At 28.3% G+C, this 24970-nt stretch overlaps 1 protein-coding gene across 2 annotated transcripts in view; it reads right to left on the reverse strand.

Annotated features, from left to right (window-relative positions):
• LOC119670013 (chromatin modification-related protein eaf-1) overlaps window positions 1–12362 on the reverse strand; it is a 30045-nt gene extending 17683 nt beyond the window's left edge. Inside the window, exon 1 of one of the 2 annotated variants that reach the window (XM_038080097.1) lies at window positions 8434–12362. In XM_038080097.1, coding sequence (XP_037936025.1) covers window positions 8434–12286 — 3853 coding nt within the window. In that variant the 5' untranslated portion in view covers window positions 12287–12362. Of the gene's footprint in view, window positions 1–6964 lie in introns of those variants that run through there. The other variant, XM_038080096.1, reaches the window with a different exon arrangement.
• Between the last annotated feature and the right edge of the window lie 12608 nt (window positions 12363–24970).

Consider the following 24970-nt stretch of genomic DNA (forward strand, 5'->3'; position numbering starts at 1 on the left):
TATAATAATAAATACAAAATTTGAATTGTTGTTCTTAAAACTATATTATCTATTATTTTAAAATAAAAAAAAAACAGGGAAGGTTTGCAAATCCTATCCACTTATATATATATATGGATAATGCAAACCATGATTGATCCCATTAGAACATATATCCTTCGGTCAAAATTTTTTAATTATGTCCGATAACTTCTTTTTATACTAGTTGGTGTATAAAAATTTATGTATTATAAGTACATACAATAACATACTAAACCATGGTATTAAAATTTGAAACCTATAATGAAAATTATACAAATATTTCAAATTAAAGAAATTTTTTAAGTTTTACTGACGTTTTGAAGTTTTTTTGATATGTTGATCAGTTGTCATACTCCGCCCTCAACATCCATAAAAATTAAATTTAAACCAGCATTTTAGTAAAGTTCTTATAATAAGAACAGTATAGGATCTATATAATATATAGATCCTATATTAGATTAAGTATAATAGTATAGGACCTTTAAAAAGTGTACGATAATGGATAATTTGAATGTGCAGATATGATTTAGTTATTTTTTAGCTCTCTTGAATTATTTGTATTATAGTGAACCATAGTGAAAATATTACTTCTGTGGGTAATAAAACTTAAACCCTTAAAATGTAAGTTTAGTATAACGATTGGAAGGTTTCTGATAATGTTATCAAAAGTATATTAGATATGATCGTATTGACTTACAAATGTTGATAATTCAACTTTAGTATAAGTTTTATATTGAAGCCGTTATTCGTATAGCTTATAATCTGCATTCAAGAATCCTTTTAATTTAATTGGTAAATAACACAGTCTGAATTTTAAAAGAAATATCTCATTTTTATTGAACATTTTATTATGGTGCTAATTAAAATTAATATAAGAATTTATTATCAATTTTGCGGTGCCTAAATTCGGCATTTTATAACAAGTAATCTATCTTTTAGAAATAAATATTTACAATTTTTCATACATTATCAATATAAATATAGAATGAAAGTGATTTCTTGATTAAATTGAATAACCAAAGTCAGTATTTATATATTACTTTCCTTGATTAGTTCTTCTTATTGATTATCAGTACAAGATAAGCTTGAACACGAGGAACCCGACTTCATACATGTATTTCAATGATATAATTTTAAAAAAGTTTCCTAGTAAGTTGAGAGAAAAAACCAAGATAGTCTTGAAATCATCTATAGTGAACATAGTCGTCTCGTGACTTGTATGATCTATACAAGCATAGAGCAGAATTCCTTAAATTAGCTAAGAATACTAGAAATTAAGCAACTTTAAATTTAATGTGGCCTCTCCAAATCTCAAATATCTTCTAATTCGTTCGATAATATCTCTAATTAAGATATATAAGTATGTCTAGTATGCACTTGTGTGTAAAAAAATATGTCGACAAAACTACGCATGCGCATTGCCGCACGACAAAACTAAGTTGCGCTACAAATGACGTCTAATGTTGTATGTGCGTCATGCTTTCATGTTGCTTCAATGTATCTGTGCTGTGCGCATTATCGTCGTATCTTCAAGATACTGGTTTTTACTTCATCACATGTTCGTGTTTCTATAAGATACTTATTTTATTTAACATTATGTTTGTTGCCGCTGCTGTTGCTTCTGCTGTTGTTGTTGTTGTTTATTCGGATTTCGAAATCCATATCGCAAATTTTAATAGTAAAAACACGCACGGAAATTCAAAGAAATCCTAACTTGTTCGTAAAACGAACGAGCTCGAACATACAAAGAAAGTCTGTTAAATACACGAAAAGAACACAAGCATAGATACAAACATACAAACATACAAATAAACATATATATGTATATATATGCATAAACAAAAATCAAATATAAATACAGAGATATGCACGCTGATATTCACATTTAAGTGAGATACTTTATTTTTATGAAATATTTGTACATATAAGAAATTTAACGTTCATGCATTTTTACAAAATCTTTTCTGAAATTTTTATCTTCTATTTATTTTCTTTAAATTTTTATTCACGTATACGAGACTATATTTATTTAAATAAATTTTTTTTTAATTTTTAACTAAAAGCGACTTAAAGAAAATTATCCACACACATGCGATCGAAATAAGATACTCAACTAATCACATATTGAAATCTTATGAAGTTTGTTTTCGAAATTTATTTAATTATTAAAATTATGTAAAATTGCAATTTGACGGTATTTACATATCATTGTTTTGACCCTCTTTACTGTTAAGATTATTAGCTTTATATCACTTCATTTTATATTTTTTATTTGAATAGTAAAAATTTTAGAGATTAAAAATCCTGAAAAACTTCAAAAAATTAACTGCTTAAATTTCTTAGATATATTTAACTGAATCACTTAAAATAAACAGATGTTTATACTATGTTAAAAGTGTATTATAAAATATCTAACTAATTTTATAGTATGGGACCTAATTCATGGTTATATCTACCCTTTACTAAATTTTTATTTCTTACGTATTTTGCAATGTTTACAATTCTACTAAAAAATAATATTTATTATTTATTTATTATATAAATAATTTATTTTTTTAATATATACATATTTTATATGTTTATTATATTATTATTATATTAATATAATAAATGTTTTATATGTTTAATATTATATTATTAATATAAACTATTTTTATATTAAATTTGATTTTAACGCCAATATGACAGGAGTGACTACTTTTATTTTATCAGAAACTTTGGTATTTAATAGAGAATAATTAAATACAAAAATTATTTCCAAGACCACTGATGATGGTCAAAAATTCATTTAATTAAAATAATATAGAAATAATTTTTGTGGTTGTAGCTCACTACTGTTCGAAACTGCTCTATAAATAATGTATTTAATATTATTATATAAATAATTTATTTATTTAATATGTAAATAATAATAATAATTTATTTATTTAATATGTAAATAATTTATTTATTTAATATACAAATTATTTATTTATTTGTTGTATAAATAATTCATTCATTTATTGTGCAAATAATTTATTTGTTAATTTACTATATAAATAATTTATTTATTTATTTACTATATAAATCATTTATTTATCTATTATATATTATATATTTTATAAATATTTTTACATCAGAATGAAATGGATGCTCCTATCTCTCTTAACTGTTATTTCTACAGAGAACCAGTAAAAATATTATAACACCATATTGAAAGGAATGGTCTATGTATATCTCTTATTATTTCTCTTAACAGAGAAATAATAAATATATTTTTATATTATATTTCAAAGGACTGTCTTGTCTCTCCTAATGGTGCCATGTTTCTAATCCCAATTTTCATTTTTCACACAAAGTATGGTCTTTTATAACAGTTGTCTAATACTTTCAGAATTACTGGTTTCATTGTTGTTCACTTAAAATAGTTTAAGATTACTTGAATCAACAAATGAAAAAATCTTACGCAAATTCTAAACAGTTGTCTATATGCACAAAAAACAGGCTTAGTTTTAAAATTGTTTATATTTCAAAACAAGACTTATATAAAGTGTTTGTTTTATATACCAAGAATTAAAGAATCATTCATCATCTAAAATCTCATTATATATATCTATAAAAGTAGAAATATTAGAAATAAAATATCTCACAAAGCTTCTGATATTAGAGAAAAATGATATAATAATGGAATAGGTATATCATTTAAAATATGATATAACCTATTGTTTGAAGAGTAGATTTTCAGTATGCTTTTATAATTTTTCTTGATTTCTTCGGACTAAGCAGTTTGAAAACGTATTGAAAGCAGGGCACAATTAAAGAATTCAGCAACAATACATTCATTTTTAGATGAAAAACTATAATACTTATTTCGGTTATTATTTACTTTTTCCATATTAATTTCTGTTTTGAAATTTTCAGAGTACTAAGCGACTTAGCCAACCTCAAATATCTTATAGAAAAAACTTTCGATTACTTGGAGAAACAAAGAAAATGACACACAGCAAAAAGACAGAAAAACTATGTAGAACCCTTAAGGTCCTGATAGAAGTACGGAACAATATGATAGCGTTTTGTTTATTTTTTTGTTGTTTTTTGATGGTCAGAAATGAAAAGTAAATGTAAATAACAAGTTTATAACCATTACAATAGTTACAAACTTGAGAAATATTTTTTCCAAATATATGTAAAGCAAAAAATGTCAATATTTTTAAAGTAATTAAGGTCAGTTATTAAGAATACCCCACTTATAAATTTAGCTCATTATTTATGGAATAATTTAATAAACCATCTACTCATCATTTGAATCAATTTCGAAACAAACCTTTTCACTACACTCAAGTATAACGTCAATGCTTAGTTTAGTTCAAATATTATACATCACCGTATATTAAAACAAAGAAGGTAATTATCCAATTAATAGCAAAAATCACGAAAAAAAACTAGTCTAAAGTAACATTTTAATTTAATTGGGTTATCAGGATGATTCTGGAGATACAATTAAACATGTTTACACTCTGTATGGGTATATTAAACTCAAAGGATTTAAAAATATGTCGTTGTTTCAATATAGCCTCATATGTTCTGCACAATAACTGGACAAAGTGAATTTAGAGAGTGGTCGTGACCTTGCAGTAAGAAAAACGCCATCTAACAGCACTAAGTAACGGCGAAAGTTAGAAAGAAGAATAAAATATAAGAAAAACTGGTGATCTAACAATACTAAGAAATCGAAAGAATAAGATAAATAAGATTTGTAAAATTTTTATAAACATTTTGATTGTTAAAAGAATAATAATTTTAACTTTTTTAGATAAAATATGGATTTCTGTTAAAAAGAACTTGATGTTTGTTATATAAAAAGCCAATAAAGAAGGTCTTTCCGTTTCTAATTAAAAACCCACTTTTGTAATATTTGCAATTCTACTTCTTTCATTTAGTGTATAAAATGGATATATTTCTTTCCGACCTTATGGGAACATTCTGTTTTTTTAGCCAACCTAGTCAAGTCACAATAGACTTTGACTATAGACTTCATTCTACTCTTTGTAAAAGTAGAATGAATATTTGCATCAATACATTACCTATAAATACCTCAAATAGATAATACTTGAGAACCTTTTCTTATTTTCAGCATGAGTGCAATCTATACTAAATATAATTTATATTTAATCTATATTAATCAATCCATTTTATATAAATACAGTGAATATTAATATTTGATGATATATCTAGATACTGTTTTAGTGTATTCGTAGAAATTCGCAAAGTTTAAGAACTGTAGTCAATTTTATAGATGTGTATCTCCAATATCAAGATAAATACATAATATAAAAAACGGATGATATATGTTTTTTTAAAAAATTCCTATATAGATCAAACTCTTTTAATGACACTAAATAATTTGGTATGATACATGGATGTTATTGATTAAATATATTCCAAGCTATTTAAATATAAATAGATATAATGTTTAAATATAAATAAATATATTATATAAATATATAATTTGTATGCAAATATATATTTAATATATATATATATGTATAAATATATAGAAATAAATTTAAATATATATTTAAATATAAATTATATATTGATATATAATATATAAAAATATATATATGGGAATAATATAGATATATATATAAGTATTTAAATATATAAATAAAACATATATATATATTTTATTTATTTATTTTATATACAAATATATATTTAAATTTATATTTAAATATAAATTATATATTTAACATATATATGAAATATATATTTTATATATATGTATTATTAGAACTGTTTTAATTTATTTATAGAAATTTGTTTATCACATTGCAGTTTTAACAACTGTAATGTGCTTTATGAATGTGGTCCATTTTAATATATATAATAAACTTTCAATTTTTAATTAAAATGTTTTTTTTCCAAAATTAACAACTACAGCATGCTATTCATAACTTTACGTGTATTATATGTAAAATAAAAACTTCAAGATGAATTTAAAATAAGCATGTATAAAAGTATTTCAAAATAAACAAGACTTTTTAAAATAGATATTTTTACGAAGACCATCATTGGTATTATCTGTCGGTAAGGTAGTTTCTTCACTGATTTCCAAATTTTATAGCAATTTGGACGAATAAAAGCGTTAGATATATCTCTATAGTTATTGTGCGTATTCGCTACAATCACCTATTTTTAAAAAGCCTTGTTTACTTTGGACTTACGTATTTCGGAACCGTGCGAGTGCATTTTAAAATATAAAAATTTCAAAATTAATTGAAAAAAATATTAAAAAAATTTTTGCAACCTCTAACAACAAAAAATACTACAAAACCTATGATGAAAAAAAATAAAATAAAAACAGAAAAAAATTTGGTTTCAAAAAATATCATCATTTTATTCTTTCTAAATTAGTTGGTTTTCTTTTTATTGTTTCTAATATAAAAACATGAAATATATAATTGCATATGTTAATATCTTTACAAATATCGCTCAAATATATTTGAAATACATTTTACAATTAAAATTATAAATTTAATATTAAATCATAAAACTAATGCAGTGTTAGAAGACGTTTTGATTGAGTATTTTTTAGGATTCATATTTTTAAATAATTAATAAAATTTTGTTTTGCTAGCAACTAAAATAAAACTAAATTAAATTAATTAAATTATATGGAATACTTGAATACTTTTCGTCAGTTTATGCATACTGTTGTTTCATGATTATTTAAAATAATACAAAATTAATAATGTTATTATGTTATAGATAGATAGGATGTCACAAGTAAACACAATTAATTAATCTCAAATGTAAACAATACAATTATAAAATTTTAGGAAAACTAAAATTAAGTACTTAACTAAATTATAATTATAATTATGCGTTTAAAATCCCTGATTTATTTTAATTTGGTATCACTATTTAGTTTTATCCTTATTTGTTTTTTTTTTTTTAAATGAAACATAATGGCATTACAAAATTTGAGATAAAATAAAATATTTTATGTATTTACAATGCAGCAAAATTAAAATAAAAGCTCAGGCATAAACAAAAATACATGCTTTAGATACATAAAATGTGCTTGTAGCGACAAAGCTTGAAACTTATTTTAAATATGGCAATTTATAATTTTGTATCATTGATTGTGGCCAAAAGGGAAGAAAGCGTTTGATTTTCAGATCGACAGAATCTACAGCAATCACCTTTCGAAGTTCCTAAAAAATCAAACGCTTTGTTGCCTTTTAAGTCAATTTATGGTGCGATCTTAGTACAAAGCAATTTCCTGGTCGTTTACGCGATACTCTTCTTTGACCATCGGCAACTCAAGCATATCATGATCATTCAATTGTTGGCGTTGTTGCTGCATAACGCGCTCGTGTTCTTCACCTGAGCTGAGACTATCATCTGTAACAAGCACGTCTGCATTATGTTGCATATACATCGAATCTGAGCTGTGCTGCTCGTCTTTGAGTGAAAGCATCACATCATTCTTAATAACCATGCTTTGTGGTAGGTGTTGCTGGCGCTGCTGTAAATGCTGATCAGTTATTACAGCAGTGGCAGTAACGATTGTTCTATTCATGTTATGGAGAGCAAACGCCAAGTTAGAATTTATGGGTGTACTTGTGATAATGTTTCTGCTTATACCAGCAATAGCATCTCTGCCTGTAGTCCCCATGACATTTCTACTTACGCTCACAATAGCTTCTTTACTTGTACTTGGTATATCATCTATGATTGCATTTACGATAGCATCTCCATTTGTACTTGGATTTACATTTGTACCTGAGATATCGTCTTCGCTTGTAATTGTGATAACGTTTCTGCTTGCATTTGTGATAGCGTCTCTGCTTGTACTTGGGATATCGTCCCTGTTTGTAAGAGTGATAATGTTTCTGATCGTATTTACGATAGCATTTCTATCCATAATGGCGGCTTTGCTGGTACTTGGAATGTCGTCTTTGCTTATACTAGCGGCAGCAGTTCTACTAGTACGTACGGAAGTGTTTTTACTTGTACCTGCAGAAGTATTTCTGCTGGTAACTGCAGAAACGTTTCTGGGCGTACTAGTAGCAGCTTGTTTGCTTGTACTTGCAGAAGGACTATTTGGACCTCTTGTTCTGCGGTTACCCGTAGTACGCACTGGCTTTTTAAGTGCTACACGCGGCCGATTGTGGGTATCGAAGTGCTTACGCAAATGGTCCTTACGACAGAAGCTTTTTTCACATATAGCGCAGGAATGCTGTTTGAGGCCAGTATGTATAGCTTCAATGTGGCGTCGCAGATCGGTTTTGTGATGAAATTGCTTTGGACAAAGATCGCATTTATGTGGCTTCTCTATTGCTTTATGTCGACCAAGATGAGTCGTGTAAATTTCTTCGGATTGAAAGCGTTTACCGCATTTTTGACAACGATATGGATACTCACCAGAATGAAAACATTTGTTGTGCTGCGTTAAGTAACAGATCTTCGTGAACTCCTTATCGCATTCAATGCATTTAATGCGGCCGGTGGGCAATGTAGTTGATGTTGATGTTGATGGCGAAATTGAACCAGCAGATGGTGTACGTTTTCGTTTTTGTGCTTTTGTAACTTTAAGAGTTTTTGTTTTCTTTGTTGTAGTTGGACTGCTGTCGCTGTCTGAGAGAATCGTTTTGAAATCGGACTTCTCCTGTTTTATCATAGGGATACCAGTATCACTATAATTATTAGCATATTCATCCAGTGATGAAGAAATTGTAGGTGAATATGGCATGGATGGTAAATCTGTTGTAGTTGTTTGCGAAGATTCTTGCGTTGGTAATGTTGTTTGCATGAATGTATATGTTGGTGGTAGATCAGCTTCTTGCGGTGAACGTTGTTCTGAAAATGATGATTGTGGACTATATGTTTCCGCAACAGAACCACGTTGTGGCAAAGTATACAAAGGTTGGCCTGTCATTTGTGTTGGTATAAATTGTAATATTTGTCCATCAGATGTGACCATTTGTTGTGATTGCATACTGCCGTAACCATCTAAAGTGGTAAATTGCAATAATTCAGATGAATTCGTACTTGCACTGCCAATGCTACTATTACCATCTTGATTACCAATAATAGTGTGATAAGTCATTGTGTGCCCCGGTTGCTCCAGCCCCGACACCTGCTGCAGCTGTTGGAAGGATGGAATGGTGTGGGTGGTGAGCTGCTGCTGCTGCAGCAGCTGCTGCGTGGTGATGGGCAGCGGCAGCGGCGTGTGCATGATGGTACTGGTGTCCAGCGGTGACTGGATGCTGGTATTGTTGAGCAGCGTATTGTGCATGTGCGGTAGCTCCTGCTGCTCCACCAGCCGTTGGTGGAGGTGGTTGTGCAGCATAGTGTGGATGCTGTCCGTATTGGTAGTAGCTGTGTTGGTGGTGATGTGCTGCGGCTGCTGCTGCAGCTGCATACTGCTGCTGTGCTGCGGCATGTTGATATCCAAAGGCATGATGTTGTATTGGTGATCCGTTATATTGTGTAGCGGCATATGGGCTTGCTGAAGCGGCTGCGGTGGGGTGATGCGTGAATAAATGTTGTCCACCATTTGTTGATGCTGCTGCTGTTGGAGTTGCTCCTGGTATTGCTGGTGGGAGATAATAAGGGGCGATTGGGCTTGCATGTTGTCCGTGCTGCTGTGAGAGCTGTTGTGATAATGACGATGTTGCTCCAGTGACTCCACCTGTTGATAATGAAGATGCTGACGATCCTCCTCCAACATTTGCTGCTCCTCCAGCTGCGATTGGTGGAGTTGAAGCTGCTCCACTGTTTCCTCGTCCAGCTGCTGCTGCTGTTGTAACATTTCCATTTCCATGCCCATTGGGGATTGTATGATTGTTTGATTGTCCTCCGTTGGTTCTATCTTTGCTATAACTGTTGTTGTTGTTGTTGTGTTCAGCAGGCCCCTCGTGTTGGAGGACGGTATTGGTGTTGTTTGGGCGGAGGGACCTGCTAGCCCGTTTGGGTGACCGTTCAAAACGGTTTGAGTGTTTGGCGATACGCCAGAAATATTGGAAGCGTGCTGAGGAGAAGCATTTGTTGTTGATTGAACTTGTTGCATGAATTGCTGCTGTTGATAACCATTCGATTGTTGACCATATGACATGCCATTTTGTTGCTGCTGATTGTGGTGGGTTGGCGATGGAGAGGCGGAATAATGCGACATTTGGCCCAATCCCGCCGCTTGAGCCACATAATCTTGCGGACTCCTAGGAGGTTCTGGAGGTTGAACTGGTGCCGGTGGTTGCTGCTGTTGCTGTGCAGCTGCAGCTGCTGCAGCCGCTGCATTAGAATTGTTGCGACGGCTAAGTTTACCACCAGGATCACGTGAAGGATGATGATGTACCGATATAGGCATTGTAGCAGGATCAGGCTGACCACTGGACTTTACAGCATTTTTATGCAGAGTTGTATTATAATGGCGTTTTAGGTGTCCAGAGCTAGTGAACCACTTATTGCATGCCGTACAATTGTATGTTTTTGGACGACGGGCCTCATTCGATTTCCAAGAAGCTGCTTTTGTAGTAACGCTATTAGCGGGTAAAGCGGAAGACGAAGTTGGGGGCTCAAAACCACGATATTGTTGCGTCTGATCTTGAGGGCCGGTTGTGGTAGACGGAAACTCAGCTGGACTAGAGGAAACAGGCATCATCTGCTGTTGATTTTGTGATTGTTGCTGTGTTGGTTGTTGGCATAATTCACCGCCACTAGTAGGGTCAAAAGATTTATCCACATAATTTTGTGAATCAGCATATTCTGATTTAATAATTGGATATTCATGTTTTATGCCAACTCCACTGCCACCTGATATATGATATGGCGACTGTTTCGGTGAATAATATGGCGATTGATTAGAGAGAGGAGTTTTCTCTTGTTGAGATTGTTGTTGCTGGTGTTGTTGTTGCATAAATGGAGATAAACCTTCCTGCAATTGAGAATGTGCTGGCTGATCCCAAGTGGGTAGTGCACGTTGTTGCATTGTATGCATAGAATGCAGAGGATCACTGACATCATGCATTTGTTGATGACCTAATGGATGGTGCATCATATGTGGCATACCACCAGGTAAAGGTGGATATACCATTTTTTGTGAATCTAAATCTAATATATCACCTGGATTACCGCCAGTTTGTTGCTGTTGCGTTGGTTGTGATGATTGTTGGTGAGGTGTGCTAGCAGTTTGCATTTCTTCTTTTATATATGGCGAACTCGAGTAACCACTACTACCGTATGGTGAAGCACCATGCACATTTGTAATGTGCTCTTGTAATTCCGATTCATTGGTGGACATAATGCCACACTTTTTACACTGTAACTTGCCACTGGGAGAACTTGAGTTACCAAGTTGCAAATGATTAGATGATGTTGAAGTAGGACTAGTAGAACTCACAACCCGCGGACTCATTGAGGTGGTAGTTGATACAGCACCGCTGGAAGCTAAAGTTCCACCTGATGTAGCTTGTGCAGTGTCGTGTGCGCCTTCATTATTGCTAACAGTATTTGCATTATTAGCTGCTGATGATGTCAAACCTGAAGTCGGTGTTTGCAAATATGGATGATAACGTACACCCGATGGTTTACTACTGTACTCAGTATTAGTTGATAAATTTCCAACGGCAGTGCCACCAGCACCGCCATACATAATTCCTGTATTACCATAATCCAAATTACTATTGCCGTTGGCAGTATGCATACCAGATGATTGTGTTTGTTGTGCTTGTTGTTGATAAAATTGTTCATAGCTATTCAAATAACTGGAATAACCAGCATGTTGTTGTTGCTGCTGCTGGAGCTGTTGTTGTTGCTGTTGCATATCCTGCCCAGCTGTTGCATATATTGTATTGCTATTAGCACCAACTCCGTACATATGTGGCATTGTTACACCAACAGCTGTTGTTGTGATGGCTGCGTTTGCTGCTGCTGCAGCTGCCGCTGCTGCTGCTGTTGATGAGTACATATGATGCGTGGCATATGGATGGTGTGAGGAGTTTTGTTGCTGCTCGTTATTGCCACCAATGATTTGTGGTTGCGGTGTCGATGGTTGATTATCACTGGAATCTGCGGCCGCGCTAATCGTATTATTCGCTGCTGTTGTCGTTGATGTATTATTTGTGGTGGCTGCTGATGTTCCTGTTGGGTTTCCACTATTGTTGTTATTGTTGCCACCGCCGCCGCCTCCACTACTGCTACCGCCTCCTGTGCCGACACTACCAACTAGCGTCTCGGCCGCATGCAAAGGCGGCATTTCGCTTTTTATTGTTGCCATAAGCTACATAAGTACGATTATTATTTTATTTTTTCAACACAATTTTCAATTCATATGTAAATATGTAAATTTCTAGACAAATTTTTTTGAAAAATTTATTTAAATGCTGTTGTATATAGGAGTATAAGTTTTTATTGTTTTTTTCTTGTTTTGGAAATGCTTACGTTTAGAGTTTTTTAGTGTCTTTCTTATTCTTTCCCGAACTTTACGTTTTTGGTCTTTGGTTTTTATGCTTCCACTTTTTTACTGCGCCGCTTCGGTGAAGTTTTGCAAAGACTGCACTTTTTGGAGTCGAAGTTGCAGAATTTAAAATTTGAATGACTAAATCGTTTTAACGCACATACAAACACGTACATAAACACGTTTTAAAACACAGATACGAAATACTTTAGGTTACTAGAGGTTCAAAATTTTTAATTTCATTTAATTTCTTTCAGTTTTCTTAATCCTGATTTAATGTTAGCTGAGCCTTTGCTTCGGTTCGATTGCACTTTCTTTGAAAAAATGTACGAATTTTCTTTGATAAAAGTTTCTTTTATAATTTTTTGTAAGCAATTCCTTTTAATTAATTTTAATTTAATTTAATTATTTTTAAAATTTTCTTTTTGACTTTATATTGCAGTTAAACAGAATTTTTGGTTTAGTAAATGTATAGTTATTGTTGTTGCTGATGTTGATGTTTTTTTTTTCTTAACAATTTATGATTATGCAGTATAATTTCTCTAAATTATTTTTGGAATGATATGAGGTAATTTTGCTGCTTTTGCTTTAATATCACAAATGAATTTAAAATTGTCAATTAGTAGTAGCTGTTGTTTCTTAAAGCTTCTCGTAATTATATTTATTAATTTAATTATTTATTTTCTTTTATTTATAATAATTAAAAATATACTTTCTAATTTATTTTCCTTGCTTGCAATTATTTATTTTTATTGAAGCCGCAACACTCTACGTGCTTTCTTATTGTTGTTGTTGCTGCTGCTCTTTTATAAGCTTTTTTGCCTTAAACTTATTTAATTTTATTTTTCAGTTTTTATTTACTTTGTTTTTTCACTTATTTTTGCCGTTTGCTGCGGTTGTTGTTGTTGTTTATTTGTGTTGTGTTAGCAATTAAACAATTTACAAATACAATTTTTCTTGTTTATTTTCTTAACAATTTTCGCTGTCTTTTAATTTTGTATTTTACTTCAATATTCTTTTTTTTTAACTTCAAACTTCACTTTTTTGTTTATTCTCTTACGTTTTAAATCAAAAATTATAAAATAAAACAATATTTAAACGAACTGAAATATAACGAATTTTGTTTTTAAATTTTGAATTTTTCACGCGTTTTTTTTTTAATCAACGACGTCGTCTCGGTTTGAACTTACAAATAAAAATAAACACAAAATTTATTGAATCACGTTTATATTCTTTTTTTGCAAATTTAAAAATTTTTTAACTTTGCCAATTTAATTTAATTTTTTGTTTAATGTCCGAAATTTAATTATGCAGTGTTTTCGTTAATTTTTATGCCAAATTAATTAAGCCAACGTTATGCCGAAATGTTTAAAAATTTTCATAATTAAAAAAACTAAAACAAAAAAGGCGCTAAAAGCTAAATGTCGTCTCGATATTCGCTACGCCGCTTTTCTTCGTGTCCTTTCTTGTCCGGCGGTCCAAATATAAATGAAGTATTTATCGTTTGTTGCGTGCCGCATTTGTACCAGCAGCAGCATACGTCGTTGTATATAAGCAATTCGTTATTGTTGTTGCTGTTGCTGTTGTTATATTGCTGCAGCTACTACTGCTGCTTCTGCTACTGCTGTGTGTTTCTCCTTTTTACACATATGCGCTCGGGCACAGTGTGTGTAGGTATGTACTGCTTGTGTACAAATCGTTCTCGCTCTCATTTTATTAACGTATATGTATGGCTATGTATATTATTGTTTGCTCTCTCTTTAGTTGTTAGTAAATAAACAGATAAACAGCAGCCCGAAGGAATGATGTTAGTAACAGTGGCTTTCTTAACAGCATGTCTAAGCTATTGTTTTTTTTCCTGCTTCACACTGTTAACGTTTGTTTACAATTTTAATGCGGTACAAAAATGTGAGCATCATATGTTAGCCATTGGGAAGAATTTACTTACTACTGCTAAAATATATGATAATAGAGTAAAATACTTTAAATAATTTGAATAATACTTTTATGATTGAATTTTTTTTATTATAACTATATAATATAATAATAATAATAATAATATAATAAAAATATTATAATAATAATAATATTATAATATATATAATAATATAATAAAATACTAAGTTTTTTGATTATTGCAGGGCATAGGTCGTTTATTTAACATACAAAATTATAAAAAATTATACTTATTATACTTATTAAAATTATACTTATAATATTAAATATTTTAATTTTGTAATTCTTTATAAAATTTTTATAATTTTGTGTTAAATAAACGACCTAAACTCGGTAATAATCAAAAAACTTATTGTACATTAGTAATAATAACAATTAATTAATAATAAAATACTTCAAATAAATCAAATATTATTATTATAACTAATAATATATAACAATTTTATAATTGAAATTTTTTTATTATAACTAATAATAATATTCAAATGTTTTTTTGCTAGACTTTAGAACATTCTTTCTAAATAATATTAAAATTAAAATTAAAGTGGTTATTTTTATTATCTTATAATAATATTAAAATTAGAAACTTAGTCTAATTTTAAATATTATATAACAAATAGAAGCAATATTAAATAGAAGCATATTACATTTTTTAATTTATTTTTTTGTTATGAGGCATTAAGACAAAGTCTAATTTTCAAAGAAGAAATTAAATTAAATTTTAAACAATTTATTATAAATAATTACTGTTAGTTACAGTAATATTATAGTATGTTTATAACATCTATTATTATTTTTTTGTTAAGCATTGAATCGTTTTCTTTAATATTTAAAATATATAAAATGAAAACATTTGTTTCAAAATCTAAATAGTATAAAAACCAAACAAATTTTTTTAATATACCTTTTGTTGACTGAACACATTATTAGGGAACAAAAAATATGCTTGCTTGAATTGTAAAAAAAAATAATTTCATAGTAAATATATCACAAACAGTAACTTTAATTTAGATTTAAATTATATTCTTGTAAAAATTAAAAAAATTAAAAATTAAAAAATTAATTGAAATTAAATAAAAAATTAATTTTTGAAATTAAGATTGAACTATATGTTATTTATATCAAGTATATAAATAAAATACTTATTTAAATTTTAATTTTAAACTATGTTAATAGTACTGTAGATAGTCAGTCCTCAATATTTATATAAATAAATTTTTATTTGTTTTATTTGTTGATTTTTATGTGTTATTTATAATTATTATTTAATGATTACTATTCATAAAAAATAAATTTTTAAATATTTTCAATATAATAAAATTTAGTATAATAATATAATAAATAGCTAATAATTCAAGATACAGCTTAACAAACATATTTTAAATTTCATATTTCATTATTAATTTTATTTATAACAAATCTAAATTTTTGGAATTAATATTTAATATTTTATTTTAACATAAAGTTTAATACATATGTTTTTAATATATTCTATAACGAATAACATAGATTAGTTTACCATTCATGTTAACATCGATTATGTAGCATAATTGAAGGTCATCACTACCGAATAAATAATTTTACATTAGGCTTCTAATTTTCTTAAGATGCGCTGTTAATATTACGCATACAACCATAAAACAGCAAATTAAAATTTCTCCTACATATCATTTAAAATATATAAGCAAAAAGCAATGCTTACTCTCAAAACTTCTGAGCTACTTTGCACTCTCTTTCGATCTTCTAAGAAGACGCTATACAGGGGCATTCAAGTAACTTGCAGCATACCTGCTCGTTAAATTTTTAAATTTTTTTTTCAGTTATAGTTAAATATATGTATAATACCTATATAAAATATATTTATATGTTTAAATTTACATATAATATAGATAATTCAAACCATTTTACAGTAAATGTAAAGTTTTTAAATTAATTATTTTAACATTAATTTTAAATTGATTAAAAAAAACAACTTAAATAATTCTTAAATGATTCTATATAAACATTACTTAAAGTCTAAAAATACCATACATGAACTCTACCCTTTTTTAAAAAAAATCTACTTCTAATATTAATATTAAAACGGTTTTATATTTATGATATTATGTCCTAGTTCAATAAATTAATATCGCTTTATTTGATATATATGTGTATCTAATTAAAAAAATTGATTACTATTAAATGAGTTTGCAATATTACTAATCTTAATTACAACTATTTAAGCTAGACACAGTTATAAGCCTCTGATATGTAATGACTTAGAAACAATATATCAAAAGTGTGTCCTAAAAGTCAAAAAATTGCGATCAAATTCAATATTAGTAAGTGGATATGTATGAATGTAGATATATAATTATTTATATATATGTTTCATGAATGCTTTCACTCGGTCAAATAAATTCAGCTTCATAATAAATATATCAACAATAAGTGTTTTATTGTAAATTATTTTTTTTTTAAAATTCAACATTTTTTTTAATAATATAAATATAGGAAAATAGGTATAAATCTAATAAATGTACAAGAAATTTTTAATCACTAAAAAACTATATATTAAAATGCAATACAAATCTAAACATTTACGTAAAGTTTTGATAAATAAAATATAAATTTAAACTTTGTTGAAAACTCAATGGTTATCAAATAAATCGTTTTTCACATAATTATTAATATCTAACTTCCATTTTTAATGTAGATGAAAAAAATAGAATATATATCTATCTATCTGTTCCATCTATCTGTAGATGAAAATACAATAATTTTATTATAGTTGATCTATTTAATCAATAACATATAATTAATCAATTATTACAATTTAAAATTAGAAAAGTACTATTAATCAAACGATATAAAATATTTAAATGAAAGTTCCTACTTATCCAGGAGTTAAATTTAACTCCAATCAACCAATATAAATAATGTCATACATTAATCTAAATATCAAGGAATAGATGCTTACTAATAATTTTGTATGATCTATAAAAAAGGTATTTATCTTATATTCCTTCTTATATATTTAATTGTAAAAATCATTTAAATTATAGATATTTTGAACAGAAGTGAATTACAATAACATTTATTTTTATTATTTACTATTTAATTGAATTTTTAGCTGATTACACAGCTTTTTCGAGTATTCCTTATACCTATCATAAGTGGTTTTTTGGAAATATGTCTTGTATTTAATTGTGTGTAATAATAACTATTATTATTATACTTCACTATTGTTCAAAATACCGCTTTATAAAAATATAATTTCTATTAAAGAATTGATTGTACATTTTCCCATTTAAAATTTCAAAACATATTTATAGCTTAGTTTAGTACTGTAAATCCTTAACTTGAATATTGCTTAATTTTGTTCAACATGTAAAAAATTATTTATATATTATCAATAATGTTCATTAAAGTTTTTCTATTATCAAAAAAGTTATAAAAAACACCCTGTAAAAGTAATGAGCATATGCAGCACTTTCTGAAATCAGTCATATGGGAAACACATACACTCATGCGTAGCATATGCTTTTATAGATACAAAGAAAAGATAGTTCTCTCATATTTTTATCTCAGCCCCTAAGTTCTTATAATTTCAGAATCTCAGCTGTTGTACAGTGATTAACAGAGAAAACAGAACTTGAATTATCTCCAAGGAATGATGATGGTTCCTTGACCATTATAGTCATTAGTAAAAGGAAAAATATATTCAATGTTATTTCTATGATATATTATAGTAATATAATGAAAGTCCATAAATTTTAATAATAATTTGTTTTTGTCTTTGAAGTTTTAAATTTTTTTTTTGCATTTTAAATTTTAATATAGCAAATAAATATCCAAATTATTTTAGAATAGATATTTCAACATTTCAATATTGATTCGCAGAAAACAATATTATTTCCGAGTACTTATATTCTATTGTCCTTAGAATTTTATAACCCTAAGGCACCAGCATTTAACTCTAACATTCTTTTGTCCTTCATTTAACTATACCGAAGATAATATTTTTCGGCGAAGTCACTATACGCAAATTACATATTCTTGCATTTCTTGAAACAAAAGATACACCTTAACAATGCATTTCTAATTAGGGATTTCAAATGCATGAAAATATGCGAATTATATTTACTTAATATTTCAACTTCCAATGCAGGTGCTATGCAATCTCAGTTGACTTATTTTTAAAGGATGTTTTTTTTAAGGATTACCTGCTTGGTTTGATACCTGCATGAACACAAAAAAAAATAGATATGTTACCATACCGAATTGAAGGTAGGCACTAAGGCACTAAAAGTGTTCATTTCAAAATCCTAATTCCATTATTATTTTTATATTTGAATAATAATGCATGCAAAAGATACACTAATTAAAATTTTGATAGATTGATGAATAAATTATTATTGTGTGCTGTAAAAATAAAAAGCAGGAACAACAGTTAATTAAATACACAGAAAAAAAGAATTAGTTTATTCGGTAAGAAAAAATTTCATAAAGTTTTGTAAGTTTGAAATTTTAATAGACAGGATTGTAAAAAGTTTACCAATAGTCCTCAAGTTACTAGTAAAACTTAATATTGAGAGTAATTAAAACTAACACTTTCGACCAATAATAAAATTTATGAATAAGCTACATTTTATTTAATTATATTCAAAATGTGAGACAAATTTTATATTTTTAATCTAATCACAAAATCGATTTATTAGTTAGATTATAATAATCAACTTTTGTTGAAGTGCCAGCTAAATTAAAGTGTACTTCTAGAACTTCTTGACCATTAGTTTGTTGGATTGGTTTTGGCAGCACCTGAACAACCACTTCTGTTCAAGTAGCACATAGAGAACATTTTGGCTCCACACACTCTCGAAGATAAGTCTCACTCTCGTGCAGGATATTTAAATTGTGTTATAACATCGAAATAATATATTAAAATATAAATTTAATCAAAATCTTAATTAAAGGTGAATAACCCTACAGTGGTGTCATAAAAGAGTACTTTTAGTTGATTGTATCATCATAAGCTAGTTTTATTATTATTGTTATGAGATGTGGCACTGCGATCATCTGGTCTATTATACCTTTTTAGCTATACTAATCTTTATGAAAGTAACAGGGCTTAGAGGCATACTATAAGCCTAAACTCTTTTTTACAGAGTTTTATTGTGGGCTGACTCTTCATTCTCTTCGCAGAATCTACAGTTTGCATCCGTATATATACCCATTCTCGTAAGGATCAACATAACCTAAATAAATCTGAATTTGTATCTAAAGTCCATTAATTTTTTTTTATTTATAAGACTTACGTCACTTATATTTATTACCGTACTAGGGGTAATAACTGTATGTAATTGAATATTTAAAATAGTTTGTAGTCCCAAATTTTCCAATTTGTTTATTTCAAAAGAAAATTTTTCGTTATACTTAACTTTTCCAAAACCGTATGCAAGCAGCTTAGTGGTGGAATTTATTATAACAGAAAATACAGGAAATCATAAATTAAATATTGTAATATATAATTGCAAACTGTCAATAAATTGAATTTACCTCAAATACAAATAACCCATTTTATTTAATTGCATTGTTAAATTTTTTTGTGAAGAATACAAAAATTCAATCCTTTTATATTTTCTGTAACATCCTAACGTTTTATCCAAAAAAAAAAAAGCAGAAACTATTCAATAAATTTGGTTTCAAGAACAATTTTTTTCTGACAAATCTTTAAGAGAAAAATCCACAAACAAATACATACAATCACTGAAGAAGGCAATACGGACGTCAATCCGGAAATTGAACAATATCACATAAGGACATTGTGAATTACGGTAGTAAGTGTTGAACGGTAAGCCAAATGGGAGTACTCTTTTGGCACTGCGAACAATGCTTTCGTTCACTTTTAATTGAAATTATAAAGGAAAACCCTTCCTTTTAATATAGAAGGAAAAATAAACGATTCGTTACTCTTCGTTATGAATATAACAAATATTTGAGCAAAATTCTAAAGAATTAAAGGATTTAAAAACTATCAATTATCTTCAATAGGCGACGTTTGCAAAAATATTGCGGAGTATGTAATAATACTTTATAAATGTTTTGAGTTTTATAAAAAAAAAAATAAATTATAAAAATTGTGACATTTTTAATTTCATAATAATATATGGCAATAGGACACTTTATTTCATAAGTTCGTCCCCCATGCAGATGCTTTTTTCGAAATTTGCTTAATGGGTTAATCGCAATAGACACCGTATGGAGCTATTGTCACGATTTTAATGGAAATTACCTAAATTCAATTTTTTCGAAATTTTATATTCGGATGTATTATATATATATAGCTGTATATAATTTCAATAATTATCATTTAAAGTATGCTATAAACAAAGTTCTTGATAAAAATGTAAATTGACCTCTAATTGACGTTTGCATATGTTCTGATAATGCGAAGAGTTGCTTACGAAAAGTACGTTAAAACATTTAGAAAGTGATATACATAATTGTTATATTTCGTAGAATACTTATATTTATTTTATAATTATATCACATACTATTATTAAGTAGTATGTAGTATTAAGTAGTAAACTAATTTAAAGTTACAAATACAATAAATAATGAATGTATAATAAATATAAGTATAATACATAGTATATGATATACTAGTATATTATGAAATATAATATAATAGATTATAAAATAATAGATTTTTTAAATAAAATCATTTTATATTTATGTTCCATGTATATTATAAGTAATTATACTATAATATGTAAAAGGAACCTCAAGAAACAATTATATGAGAAATAATATCGAATATATATATAATAATATGTTTAATAATTTTTCACATAGATTTTTGATCACACAGAAGCATTTTCATGTGTACAGAATCCTAACGTATTCAATCCTATTCAAAATCTTTGGATTTTTCTTTTCAGTTACTACAAAACAGACTATGGAAAATCAATGCGTGACAGACCCTGGAACTTTAAAAGATTGCTACATTCAGAAATAAGATATCATTTTTTTTACGGTAAGTCTTTATTTTATTGCAAACACATATACATATTGTTTTTAATAAGTAAATTTGTGTACTATTCAAAAAACACCTGTGACTTTAGCGGTAATAGTTAGAAACATTGATAATGATTTGTGTTGATTTAGTTCCATTGGAGAACTGTCGTGCATTTAAATATTTAAAATTGAATGAGCATTAACGTAAAATAAATTTTAAAAAATTAATATATACCATAATATATATATATTATATGTATATATTATCATTTAAGAATTGACATTAATAATATAGTATTTCAGTTTATACAAAGATATATTTAATATTGCATTATAACACATACATTAGTTGTGATATGAAAATTTCGCTCCGATCTTTTGTTTGACTATATCATCCACATCATAAAACTAATTGAATATCACCGAAATAGTTCAAAAACATCCTCACCAAAGCCAATCAAGCATACACCATGTGCTGAAAATGTTCTTTCGATCCAGCCATCCTGATAATGTCTTTTTTGCCTAAATCCATCTTATGAGAAGGGTTTCAAAACTTATGGCCAATTTTAATCAATTATTCAGTGGTCTCTTTATCGCCTATGCCACTTCACCTAGAATCCAGAGCATGTACTTCTTTTTCGTTCTTCTCCAGTGGGTTAATGGATTAACTTCTTTTGATCCAGGAATTCCGCAATTGTCTTTTTTGAACTTATGTTCAATTTTAATCACTGAACTCTGGACTCGTTGCCGTCTATGCTACTTCATTTAAGAACCCGGAACTCTTTTTAACTACCATATATTTATGTATGTTTTTGGTGAATGTGCTTTGTAACTATTACATCACTGGCCGCTCGACAATAAATCTAGATCTTGTTTGTAATTAAGTTAAAAATATTTTTTTTCGTTGATCTTTCTGTCTCGAGTGATTCCATTAGAAAAATGCTAACTTTGCATAAGAAATTACGGAACAGTTTGTTTTATTGAATTGGGTGTCTTATTCCATTTGTTATAGGGCTTACTTGTTTACTAGTTCCGTAAATATTTCGAAAACCTAACTAAAACGGAATCTGTTATAATAGATTAAGAGGACTCGTCCTAAAACAACTGTTCGCACTTATAATATTAATGGAATTAGTATAAATCTATATATTATATATATATATGGTTATCCATTTCGTGATTCCAAAAGAAGACGTCAATAAATTACACTTGCGACTGAGACTAAGATCAAATATAAATACATATTATGTTATACATTTTTTGAACCATGCCATTTGTGTTAGCATCATTCAAATGTTCTCCACAGGGCATCAGATTATTGTAAACTGGATCTAGTGAAAAATCACTAATGAAGTGTTTCTATTGAAAATAGAAAAAGGTGTTAGTTGTACAAGATACTAACATACAGTAGTTGATAGTTTTAAGGTTATTTTCTATTATTTATAGGCATATAACTGAAAATAGCACGAATTTTAAAATTCAAAGATTTTCAATCCCTAAAATCACAACTTTACTGTTCGCATTAACACAACCTTTTACTTAACAAAACGAAGTCCAGTGAAGTACTTGGTCTTGAACTTGGTTTCGCCAATTTACATAACCAGGAAAATTGTCATACAACAAAACCAAAATAGGATTTGCTGTGTGAATTGTGGTACCATCTTGCTGAAATCAGAAATCTTTAACATCTTCAATTTAATGATTAAGAAATGGAAATCAAGTGTCTGTAGCGATGTTTTTGTCATTCTTAGAAGAGTACGGTTCTATCACACCTTAAGACTAAATGCTACAACATACAGTGACTTTTTGTGGATGTAATGGTCTGCCGACAGTTTCTTATAGATTTTCACTGCCCTGAATCCCAAAAGCGACAATTTTGTTTGTTGACATATCCATTAAGTAAAAAATGAGCCTCATCACTGAAAAATATTCTATGCGAAAAATCGTCTCCATATTTGTGTTAAATTTTTACACTTTTAAAATGTTACACGGTTGTTAAGCGGTAATTTTTGTAAAATGGGAGACCCTAAGCTAAAGGTGTGAAGCCTTGGGCGATAATTCTGTTTGAAATATGCCACTGAAACATTGTAACCAAATCAGTAACAGAAAATGGATAATCCTTTATATTAAATGAATTAATAATATTTTTTTATAATTTTTATAATTTTTTGAATTTAATTTTTGTCAGTATGCATCATAAAAACTTATGTACAAATAGGAGATTACGTTGGTTTTTATTTTTTGATTTTACTTACAATGTTTTTCATATTTTGCTTAATTTTATATAAAAAAATATTGTCATTCTGTTAAAAACCACAAAGTCAACAAAAATAAACAAAATGTATAAACACACGAAAAATCCTGAATTCAGAAAAGAAAACATATCCTCTGAAATGCAAAAAAAAAAATAAATAAAAATCTTATTTCGTGAGACACCTTCAGTTATTAATGTTAAAACCTACCACAATTTCCTTTTTTTTTTGTTGATTGTTTACAAAAAGGTCCTTTTTATAAGGGTTTTAAACTTTTTTTCCGTTTCAAAATCAACACATTTTATCGATGCTATAATTTTTCCGACACACAACCTCAAACTCACAAAAGATACTTGCGATACATAATTTTAACACCAATATTTTTAGAAACAAGTTGAAATGTGTTAGACAATTGAGATATTTAAGCAGTAAACTAAGCTGTTTTACATACGCACATTATTACCAAAAACTATAAAAGGACACAACATTGTAATAAAAAAAAAATTATAAAAAATAATACTTAAAAATATAAAAAACAATTAATTAAAAAATATTATGTTGAGTATTTAATGGATAAATTTGAAAAAAAAATGATGATTTGATTTGATGGCGTTAAAGATATGCGAAAGGTTAAGGACTCTTTTCTAATTGCTTAAGATCATATCAAGATTATTAACATCATACAACACGCAACAGGACAGTTGCCAGCTCAGTTCAAAGTTCGGTCAACCTTTGTTGTGATTTTTGGTTATGAAAAAAGTATTCCCATTTGGGGTAAGTAACGTGCGGAAAGCTCTTATTCTCTTTTTTTTTTGGGTTAGGTAAAGTCCTAATGAACTGAATATGTGAAATAAATAGAAGTATGTAGTGGACATTCGCTGACTTCACAGAAGGTCATCATCATCATTTTAATTGGCTGTATGTACAATTCAAAACAAATCTTAGACTCTGGTCTTGAAGGGTCAATTTAACCCTAAATTTGGCAGTCAATTTGTCATTTAAAATAAGAAGTGGACAATATCTCTATAGTGACGTAAAGAAAGATTTTGTTTTCTTTAAAATATTTTTCAGGATGTCGAAAAGGTTACTATGGACGATAACAAAAAAAAAAACTGGTTAACCAACTTCTTTTTATAGGTATCAAAATGTCCCATTAGATCTTTAAATATAAAATAAATTTTTATTGTCAAAATTACATGTTTTGATATTTAACATATGTTTAACTAAATAGTTATGAAATTTAATTCAAGGGTAGCTCAAAACAAAAGGTACGGGTTGAGATTATTTAAATTTGTTA

Source organism: Teleopsis dalmanni, chromosome 1 (genome assembly GCF_002237135.1).
Source record: "Teleopsis dalmanni isolate 2A chromosome 1, ASM223713v2, whole genome shotgun sequence".
NCBI classification, from domain to species: domain Eukaryota; kingdom Metazoa; phylum Arthropoda; class Insecta; order Diptera; family Diopsidae; genus Teleopsis; species Teleopsis dalmanni.